General features: G+C 36.6%; 1 protein-coding gene across 7 annotated transcripts in view; it reads right to left on the bottom strand.

Moving 5' to 3' along the window:
- PCDH9 (protocadherin 9) overlaps nt 1-12,080 on the bottom strand; it is a 2,211,246-nt gene that overhangs the window by 1,086,207 nt on the left and 1,112,959 nt on the right. For all 7 annotated transcript variants that reach the window (XM_075591028.1, XM_075591030.1, XM_075591031.1 and 4 more), the window contains one exon: nt 1,996-2,055. In XM_075591028.1, the coding sequence (XP_075447143.1) occupies nt 1,996-2,055 (60 nt within the window). The remainder of the gene's footprint in view (nt 1-1,995; nt 2,056-12,080) is intronic.

Here is a 12,080-nt window from a genome sequence, read left to right as displayed (position 1 = left end):
TCGCAGTAATCGTATAAGAGAAGGGATTTCGGTATCTCCACCCACCCCTGGTGACGTGTTTCCGGCTGCGGATTGACTGACAGTCCCTGGAGAGCTCCAGATTCACCCCGAGTGACGTACTTCCGGTCGCGGAGTAAAGGACACCATTTGGAGCAACCTCTGGATTTCACGTCTTTACACGGAGCCGCAGCCGGCCACCATTCATCTATAATCTCTGCTTATGATCTGTGGCAGTTCTGTAAGTAGGACTCCGGTTTTAACCTACCGGATCCCACATCTGCTATAGTCTTTTTTTATTGTGTATATTAAATTAACTCGTACTATTAGTCAGCCTTGCTTGTTTTGTTTAGTGTTGTCCTGTCCTGTTTGTCCTGCATGTTCTATATTTGCATTGTTGCACTATGATGTTTTCTTTTTGTCTCTTCTCTTTCTGCAATATATGCATGGAGTAACGTCTTGTGGAGGAGCTGGAAAGTGACAAAAGCTGATTTCCACCTCTAGAGACTTTAAACACCATTGGACTATAACTATTCCCCTTTGGACTCTTTAGGCGCCGGTTTATATTGTTTATTTTGTGTTTCTTTTTTGCTAACTGTGTCTTGGAGTTAATATCACCTGGCAGCCTAGCCCATTTTGGTTTTGTGTAGGGTCACATATCATTATTAATATTATTACACTGTATTGTATATTGTTTAGCCTTTTAGCGCAATATACACCGTTTTTCCTTTTTTACTTATATATATGGACCCTAACAGAGTCTCACCCAGAAATAATTGCAATAATGTGGTTCAATTTTTCACTGCTAAGTCCATGTCTTTTTTTTTTTTCCTTTTGTGAGTGTACTACTTTTCTTTTTGTTTGTTAGTACATTTACTACACTCTGGGAGTTGCTTTCTCATTCTGTTTTAGGTTTGGGTGCCACCTGCACCTTCAGGGATTAGTTATAAAGCTGTTTTCTCCAAAAATAAGTTTCATGTACATTTGCCGTTTTAAATACTCTATTATAGGCGTGGCCATCTCCAGTCTTCAAGAGCTACTAACAGGTAAAGTTTTCAGGATACACATGCTTCAGCCCAGGTGGCTCAATCAGTGGCTCAGTCGAAGCCACCTGTGCTGAAGCAGGGATATTCTAAAAACCTGACTTGTTGGTAGCTCTTGAGGTCGGAAGTTGTCTACCCGTGCTCTTTAATCTGTAACTAAATCTACTGTATGTTGGTCTATAAATATGTGGAGCAAGCCAGGAAAAAATATACACTTTTTAGAAAAGTACAATATTTCTACAAATCATCATCTATATTTCCTCTAAATAAAAGAGTACTTTCAAATTATATGGGCGATTAGATTAGGATAAGAAAAATCAGACAAATTAAAACCCAAATGCATATTTTACATAAAATAATGTACGGTATACAGAGAAAGCAGTAGTAATTTAACTCAATCACATATTCTACATCTTAGAATTATTGGCAGATATAAAGTTATCAGACACTTTTACTGTGGATCCTGACAAGTTCTTTTTTTCTTAAGCTCCTTATTTTCACCAGACAACCTTGTATCAATGGGAGTATAAAGGAGAGAGACGACTGATCAAGTTGTTAAACTTTGATAATAAACCTGTCATAACTGGCACAGACTTTCACACAGGGAGACATTCAAGGGACCTGCAGATTTTAAAACAGTTCATATGAAATATTGCACTATTGTGAACAATTATTCAGGGATGAAGATCAAGAACCACAGGTTGAGAAAAACAATTTGTCTTTCAATGCTTATTTCAAAGCAATAAAAGTTATGTCTCACGTCCTAGAATAGTTAAGGTACTGAAATAAAAAGCAAACCAGTGTATAGAAAAATGTATACTGATACCTTATTTTACACCTTCAAACCGCCCAATCAGCAGCCTCAGTGGATATAGAATAACTCCCGAAGTATATATAAACAATTCTTTCTTCAAATTAAAAAAACTGTTCATTTGTTTCAAGTCTGCACACTTACCTGTATGGTGGCATTATCACAGGAAGAATTTAGTATATCATGTAATGGTAAGTCTTGCCCCTAAAAAAGAAAAGATGAAATATTCTAAATATATCTTCAAAACTGTACAATAAAAACCGAAATGCAAGTTAATAAAGACATAATCTACAATGAAAAGGTATTTTTTACACACCAAGATTTTCTTCTTGCTTTCAACAGGATTGGAGGCTTATGCTTTGCTCAGCTATATGTTGGTTTCTACAAATTAGTTTTTGACAAAAGTTCAATTTTATCAAACAGATTAAAACCTATTTTGATTAATTATATAGGCATACAGTACACTGTGTATAGTAATTCAGATATGGGGTTTATGTATTAAGGCAAATTTATAGTGAAATTGACACTAAATGCATCATTTTTATTTTGCGTCATTGCTTAGAGGTTTTTTGCTTCAAAATTGTGCACCATGTGTATCAACTTGTAATTTTGAAATTATCAATAGGAGGAGTTAGGGAGGAGTCATATGGTGCACAGATTTTAATTAGATGTATCAAATACTGCCTCTCCGGGCATCACCATTTTATCTTGCATTTGCCACGTCTTTACTCAATTCACCACGTCATTTACTCAACAATCTGCATCAAACGTCGGAAATCCTTTCTTCCAGTACATTTGATGCCAACAGAAACAGAAAATGGAGTAATGTGTCAAAACAACTTTCTATTACACTTTGTTTATTTAGATACAGTGCATCATCTCTATGTTTCTTTAGACTGCCTGTTTTAAACAACCTAGAGCATATGAGGTGAGAGAGAACTATTTATCAAAAAATCAAAATATACACAAACATCATAGGAAAAATGTCAAGCTCGGAATGTAGTACGTTTTTACATTTGTTTAAAACGTTGTTATAATCAGTGACACTGACTTTGAGACTTTATTGTAACATGTATATAATGACTATACCGTTCAAAATCATAGATGTTATAGAGAATTATGCTAGTCGTTATTACAACTAGATGGTTGTGAATGCACAAAGTGGATTTTATTCTGTAAGATGACGTGTTATCGCATGAAACTTTGATATACTAACTTTAAAAGAGTTTTTCCTGCGAGAGCACGTCATCTGCACTTATCACACTTTATAGAATGAGGAACTTGCTGTTTTTATATTCATATGAAGAATTGTGAAAACTCTGGCATAACTGTAAACTCCAAGAAGATGTAAAACCATACAGTATAAAGGTATTAATATCACATGTATAACACTGGATCTTCATAATCACATCACAGTTTATTAATGCATATTTGTATTTATTAATGTATTGTTATGTTTACAATAAGAAATATATGGTGCATATCATCATGTTAACTGAAAAAAGATAGTAAACATTTATACAAATTATCTCATCGTTTGAGCACACACTTTTGATTAACATTAAGTTAATACTGCGTAGCCAGGTTCCGGTAACCATCACTCACCTCCGCTGCGCGCTAGGGAGTTGCGTGGGTGGCCGTGTCGCCGGGGGAACCCGGTGATTGCAGATGCAGGGCGCCGCCATGTTGGGCTCGTTCGCGCATGCGCAGTGGCATGAGAGTTGTGGCGGTCCCTGCAGACAGCTTGTGGAAAGCGCGCAAAGCGAGACCAATCAGGAGGAGGTTCCCAGCTGGGACTACAATTCCCATAAGCCATAGCTGCAGATATCTGACGCCAGGGACAATAGGGCTTCAGGATTCCTCGGGGCTGACAGGATGTAGTCACTGACAGGGAGCACGCTAGTCAGTGGGTGCTGGGATAGCAAGGGGAGAGGAGGTGTGTGCAGGGATCAGTGACCCACTGCAGTAGGCCAGTATATTTCCCCTAGGCCCCAGTGCAGGCCCTGAGACACCACTAGTTTGTGGCTGCTGCAGGGAACAGCCCTTAGATAGGGAACTTGCCTGATTAGTGTATAGTATCAGTCAAGGACACAGCACTGCACTGAGAATCCTTTCACTTGAAGTTTGGGACCAGACTACGCTGCAGAGTCAAGGCACGTGGAAGATATTCCCTTGTGGTGGGAAACTCATCGTGAGAGACTGTGCTGGATTGGCGGATCCTTTTCGAAGTGAAATCAATGATCAAAAATCTGTGACACTGAGGACAGTGTCTGTGGGGATCTGTTGCTGCCTGGGAGGATTAACAGTGGAGGTGAGTGTGTCCTTGCCCAGAGCAGCTCAGAAGGTAAGAAGCAGTCTCTGTGTTTGTCAACCCCATGATGATATAGATGATCTAATATGTGTATCTACTGTATGTCATGAGGGGAATACTATAGGACCATATTCGGTGATCTATGATATCAAGAGGGTTGGCAAGTGTTAAATCTCCTGTCCAACCCCCTTGATGACATAGATGACCAAATATTGCCCTATAGAACCCCCCCTCATTATGTAGATACCCATATTTGGTCATCTACATCATCAAGGGTTTGGACAGAAATGGAGAGTGCTTCTTACCTTCTGAGCTGCAACTAATGGAGATTGCTTCTGTACTGTACCATAGATGAGTGCATCGTAACCCTCTGGCCAGCTCCTCAATACTGTTTGGCTTCCACACAGATTGCTCTGAGGGATTAATGCCAGGGGGCTCCCATTCAGAACAGGGATCCCGCAGAATTACTCTTTTCTGTTTTCAGTGTCGCAAGCGCATGGTCATGGCATCGTAACCAATCGCGGTATCGAGAACAGTTAGTCTGGCTAAATCTGTATGATCAACCTTAGAGCACAAACGGGCTTTTTTTACTAAGATTATATTATACATTTTTTTGTGCGTTAAAATTTCAGTGATAAAAAATAAAATAAACCTTCAGAAAATGTACGTTGTACTCTATGCATGAAGACTTTATACATGTAATGCATAACTTTTTGTCTGAAAGTATATTAATGCATCCTGCAATGTTGAAAGCGGATTCAAACAATACATACTAAATAGAATTATTAACTAGTGTTAGTTCATTTCAATTATAAATGTAATCATATTTACAATAGCCATACTGGGAAAATAAAAAGGCGCATATCCACAGAGGTTTGTTAACTCAGTACTAATAATGCACTGTTATCAAAATCATTAACAGACTTTATTTTCCCTGAGGTTAATGCATATGCACAAAGCTTATTCTATTAAAAAAACAATGGTCATTCATTGTATATCCCATTAACATACAGAAGACTTAATGCTAAGGTAAATTAGCACCGCCTTGCGCTAGCTTCAAATAACATAACTAACATTAAACCAATCGTACTTAAAGGGGATTATCCCTGATGAAGTAGGCTAGACATATGAAACGCATAGGAATTGACATATTGGGTTAATCACCTTGTTATTCCTTTACACGGTTATTCAGCTCAGATTGATCCTGCAGATTTCTTTCTCTGAGTCATCGCTAATGGTCGCCTTACTGGTGACACGTAGCAGTGACGTCAGTGGCACTGCTACAGGCACTAGGAGCTATTCGGCCTACCAGTGAGGATACTTAACGCCTCAGCAGGAAGTGTGGGAGATTTGTTTGTTCCAATTTGATTCCGCTAATACCCTGGACCCCCTTGAATAAGTAATCTGCCGCTCATTCCTCCGGATGACACCTGAGGAAAATTTTCCGGATACAAAGGTGGAGAGCGACAGAATATAATAGGGAAAGGGTATTACAGTAATAAAAAAAAAACCTGCTGCATAAAAAAAAACTCCTGGGTTAATACATATCACTTCATTCTGTGCTAAAATTATTAAAAGTCTATTTAGAGTTTATGCCAACTCTAAGGACATTTTTCTTTGTGCCCAGAAATATTTTTTTTCTAGATATGTATACCATTAACATCTGTACACCAAGTGCTGTTCATTTCGGTGAGCCAAAAAAAAGGAGAGAAAAATATTTTTTTCAACACTGCAGGCACAAATTGAGACATTTTAGGTTTCTACATAGGCACATAAAAGTGCCATTTAAATTGAGTTTTGCACGATTAAAGCAGTTTGTGACCCCAAAGTAGTGCAATGTGGCAAAACATCTTTCCTGTGTGCTGATATAAAAGCACCACGTGTTTCATATATATATATTTTTAATTAAAATCAATAGGAGTTTTTGTTTGAGCAATGAGCAATATTTATGGCCCAGAATTGCACCACCTTTACTTGATACATATGCCTCATAAACTCCTAAGACATAATGTAATAAGAACCATTACAAAATGTGTCATTTGTGTAAAGCATAATTTGTTATTGGAAATTAATTTGAGGCATCCCATCATGTTGAATACCTAACTGATACAATGTGAGACATGTGTGTTGTCATTCCAATTCGCTGTGACTGCGGCATTTCTTTGTACCCGTAGATATTCGCGGCTTGGGTTTAAAAAGTGACATTCGCCTACCTTAGTCTGAGTGTATGCAATACCACCAACCACCACCGCACATTCAAGTGCAAATATTGTGATGTTCGGTTGTCCAATAGTTCTAGAACCTTAAATATTCGTCTTTCTCTAGCACAAACAAAAACATATTTCAGGTTCTGGAATTTCTAGATGAATCAAATGTGTAAACATTCAAAATTGAATGTTAACACATTTGGAGATGGATGTTAGGACAAGGGAAGGGAGGGTGAACAGGATACTTTTAAATTGACAGATATAAATTGTTGAAAGAGTTGAGAACAGAAGAATAGAGCCAACAGTATAACTGGGAAAAGAGGGAACTCAGGAAATAATGAAACAATAGAGAAAATAAACTGTGAGGGAAAAGGGGTGCTATAAGGGAAAATAAAGACAACAATTACACACAGTGTTGATATTGGTACTGTAGCTCTACTAGTGGGACTAAAATATGAGATTAGAACATAAACTTGCATTTAAATATAGGCTATTACAAAAATAGAACAGTCATAACAATAAGAAATATTTAGCCACTGGTTTGTCTGTTGTTTTATCCTGAAGTACCATGTGGACAGAAGTAGTCAGCAATCCATTCAAGGATTGTCCTGTCGGTTTCATTGACATACAGTAGTATAGGCCACAATGTTATATGATCACATACACCAAAGTCCACTGTGCATATCAAATGATGTCTAATTTGGATAGGTTGTTCAGTATGTGGATGGTTAAATGAAATCTTCAATGAGATCCTGCCCTCTCTTCCAGTCCCATCCATGCTTTTCTCCGTCCACCAATGACATGACTATAAGGAAGTGAAATGGAGAGTTAAATCAGAAGCAGACCCAGTGTACTCCTTCAAGATTTCACAATACACTTCTGCTGTGAAATCTCAGGGAGCGTGCTACAGTACAGAGGAAGGATTTGCCAGACAATGTGACTAGTGACATCATTAAGAGCGGAGATACAGTACAGGGCATATGGAATTGCCTCATGGTCAATATGATTAACAAAAAATAATGAAACAAAATGATAACGTTTGCATAGATTGTGTTACAAAATAAAGCAAATTAAATATATGCGAAACTCAACGGAGGGAGGGATTGCCCTTTAAACCCATTTGCTATCAATTGGAAGCCATATTGGCCATGAAGAAAATTAGATTAATTTAGATTTGTTGTCTGGGATTTCTTTTTAACCAATTCTTATTTATTTATTGATGTCATTTATTGATTTATTGAGATGGAATCTCTTAATAACATTTTAAAACACATGTAAAGTGCTAGGACAACCCCAGCGTATCTATCTATATAATCAAAAATGAATAGACAATACCGTTTTATATATATATATAACTTTCTCAGGCACTTCCCTATTTATTTTTCATTCATGTAGTGTGAAATTATGGTAAGAATAGGTAGGCAGAGCACAATCCAGTGACATCCAGGGCAGGATAGATAAACATGAGAAAAAATTATGTATGAAATTATGAACTGACTAGGGTTGTCTGTTCTAGCACTTTATATGTGTTTTTAAATGTTATGTAAAATGTTAAGAAATCTATGCGTCGTTTATTTAATGATAAATAAATTATGGTTGATAATTTATGAATATATCATTGAGCACGCTTGTTGAAAGATGTATTTGCCTCGGCTTTTGAGGTACTATTTTTCTTAATAATATTTATATTATATTTAGATATATTTCTTATTTATTTCTATTAGCACCGCCTTCAATATTTGAATTTGGTGTATTAGAAATGTTTTCATTATTATTAGTCGTCATAGTGCTTTTTTTTCACTTCATACAGTATATATCAATAGAAAGCTTCATAAGCCTTAATTTGTTTGAATTTGTACTGTATTTTATTAGGATGGGCAGATTCACGGATTCAAGATGCAAACTTTTCTGAGCTACAAAGTTTGTTCGGAAGTTCGAGTCAAACTTGAAATTCGAGCCAAAACCTAAGAAGCCTATTCATGGGTATGTTAGTTTACTTTTTTTATTTATATATATAAAAAGGACAAATGTTTCAGCTCATTAAAAAAAAACCTAAATCATTTTGCGAAAAAGTTTAAAGTTTTAAAAAGTTTGCGGAAATAAAAAAAAAATAATCTTGTTTTTATTTTGGGTTTTGTACTCTAATTTTTCACAGATCCAAAAAAAAAAAAACTGTCAAGTTCAGGCACAACTGAAACCCAAATATTTTTTGAACCAACACCAAAACACCTATAGAAGTGTCCACCCGTTGTGTTTTATGAGTTAATGAATGCAGCACATCAAACATCAAATAATATCACATGATGCAATATAATATGTATTCAGAAATACATTTCTGAAATTTATTAAACACCAAGGTGCAAGCAGCATCCCATCTTTGAAGTGGCCCATTTTTAAGTGGGATATACTACAGAGATTAACATGGAATGATCAAGGATTTCTCATCTTTTAAGATACTAAAGACTTCATCTTTCTTTTCTCAAGTATACACTTGGTTACTTGTTGCTTTTGCTGCTATTAATATCAGCTGTGCTGACCTGATTAGTAAATCCACCAGCTAGCATACAATAGGTATCAGAAATGTCTGATTACAAATAACATTTGACTTCTGTGCTTCTAATATGTTAATCGGGCTGTCTGGGCAGAATTTAAATGAGATGAGGTGAATTCTTAGGCCTATATATTTATAGACAGACTGAGAAAGCAGCATCTGCAAGGGGTAAGCAGCATCCAATCTTTGAAGTGGCCCATTTTTAGATGGGATACACTTCAGAGTTTAACAGAGACTTCAACAGGAGTAGAACACGAAGTGGACAACTTCACACCTACTGGCCTTGGATTCTGTAGTTGAATTGCGCTAGAAATTAGGACATATACTATCAAAAACTAAAGAAGAAGAAGAAGCACTCTTCACTTTACAGCACTAACACTTATATTCAATTTAGCACATATTTAATTTTGCTCTTATCCTAACTCCATTTTCAGTGCCCATTACTCATTACTGAACTTGTACTATTACCACTGGCATACCTCCTCTACTATTTATATTTCCTTTAACTTCACTTTGAATCTTGTCTCTCTTTCTTTCTCTCCTCTGACTTTCCTTCTCATCTCCTTAGGGACTTCAACTACCATATTGATGAGGGTCTCGGACATTTGGTTTCGACCATTTCACCATGATAAAATGGCCACCAAAGCTTTGCCGCGACTCTCCTCGCAGCCAGAACTTGCTACCACCAGCCATTCGCTGCTAAGGTAAGTGCCTAAACCCCCTACCAAAAATCAATATCCCTAAAACCGCCTACTCAAAGACATTGCCCTTAAAACCCCTACACTAAGCCCTAAGCCCTTAAACCCCTATCCTAACTGTTAAAACCCCTAATATTTCTTCCTTACACTAACCGCTAAAACCCTTAAATTAACCTTATAGACTACCCACTTAAACCCCTTAAATTAACTCCCTACCCTAACCACTTAAACCCTTAAATTAATCCCTACCCCAAGCACTAAATCTCCCTAAATTAACCCTTTACCATAAGCAGTAATAAAATTTACCTTACAAGCGGCCGGTGGCTGAGATTCAAGTGATGGCTCAGCTTAAGCGGAGGGTCCATCTGACGTCCAATGCTGGTGGCCATTTAGTCCCAGCAAAACAGCCACGACCAAAACTCCCATTACGATTGATGACCCCTCTCTCCCTTGGGCTTCTTGCATTCTCTCTCTAACCTCTTCGTTTGTCCTTCTCGAATGGGCTGCTGCCAGCACTCACAAGGATGGGTGGTTTTCACAGAAATAAAACTTCTCTCTGATTTCTCCATTTCACTTTTTCTTCTATGACCATAATCTCTTCTCATTTTCTCTCTCTCATATTTCCCCTTCTCCAACTCCATCTACCCCTAAATTTGGCAGAGACCTGCACTCTATTAATCTATCAGTTCTTGATTCCACTTTGCTCTCCTCCCTCTCTTCTCTCTGCTTGCTACAGACTACAACTTAGTCATGAAATAAAACTCCGCTTTTCCTCCACTCTTTCCTCCACTCTTGATCTACATTAAACTCTTTTTCTATGTCATTGTCACCATTCTAATTCTAGACCATGGCTAAAATGCTACACATGCATGCTCCATTCCAGCTGACTTCTCAACTGACTTCTCTTAACGCCTCTAGAGGAAATATCATACTCTTTCAGACTTCTTTAAAAACAAATATATTCTATCCTGTTGCAACTCTGCCCTCTCACAGGCTAAATAAGACTACTATTCTTCACTAATCAACACTCAATAGTTTAATCCATGTGAGTGTCTGCAGCGCCTTTTCTCGTTGTGTTATAATATTATGTCACATGTATTGTAAAAGTGCATCTACCTGAATGACGCCATATAAATAAAGATATACATACATACATCTGTAGCACAATTTCTGTAGCCATGTTATTCCTCAATATAATTTAAATATATTAGAAGAGAAATAACTTTTTCATTTATTGTAATCATGCATTTTGTAATGAAATCATACATTCTCAACAGGTCACTCGCAAGCTATTTATTCCTATTCTGTCATGTTGTCATAAAAAAAAAATACAAGTTGTTTACTGTCTCATTTGTGCCATGTGAAAGATTGTTTTCATGCGACAAAAACACAACATGATAGGAAAAAAGATATACAGGCAATTAGTTTCATACTGTTAGCACTTCATATAAGAGTTTCATCCTCAAGCTGACTAACAGCTGGAAATGTATTTTTCTTGTGTATATATATAAATATATATTTTTTTTCTGTATAAGGATTACAAAGTAGTCAAACATTCTGTGAGTTATCAGTGCGGTTTGTTAACAACAATATATTAAAGTACATATGTACTGTAATTGGAAGTAAACAGGAAGGAAGAACAAGAGGATAGTCACCCTGTTTATTATATTTCAATGAAACACATCATACTTTCTGGGTATATTGCTTCATCTGATGTTACTTACTGTAACTGGCAGGCACCATGAACTGAAGCAGACATATTCTAAAACAATATTGTACAATAGTAAAAAAGAACCTCTCTAAGCACTCACGGTTATTTTATTCCAATTTAAAAAATACAAACCCTATTGTGACATTACCATAACTGTGCTCTTTTATTTTATATATAAAGAGTAAATCATACTCAATGTAAAAGAGATGAATTTAAAACCCACACCTTCTGAGCATCTGGACTTGCCATTTTGCAAATATAAGTTATTGCCCAATTGGTTTACACAAACTGATGTACCAATGTTTATCATATAAATATTAACTGAATGTAAATCAATCAAACCTTGAAACAATGAAATAACAGGAATTACAATGTATTACCAAGCAGGTAGAACATAATAATGATCAATGATAAACAGTAGATATACCTTAGGAGCAATAACATTGCCATAAGGTAAATCTGTTTCAAATGAAAGTGATATGTTGTATCACATTATTGTTCACTCTCACGATAAACACCTTACTGTCACACTTGCTGATGATCAATTAATCAAGGACATTTGATTAGCAGCACCTGTCTGCTACTTAGCATCTTAATTCCTATGGAAGCAGTAAGGGTGTACTTAGTTTTTCACACATAGCTTCTCCATGTTGGCTTTATTTTTGTTAAATAAACCATTACACAGTGTAATACTGTATGTCATGTGTTGTTGTTCATCTGAGGTTGTATTTACCTAATTTTAAGACCTGCT

The sequence above is a fragment of the Ascaphus truei genome, chromosome 3 (assembly GCF_040206685.1).
Source record: "Ascaphus truei isolate aAscTru1 chromosome 3, aAscTru1.hap1, whole genome shotgun sequence".
NCBI classification, from domain to species: domain Eukaryota; kingdom Metazoa; phylum Chordata; class Amphibia; order Anura; family Ascaphidae; genus Ascaphus; species Ascaphus truei.
Note: the sequence above shows the minus strand (reverse complement) of the source record. Positions and strands in the feature narration are given on the sequence as shown.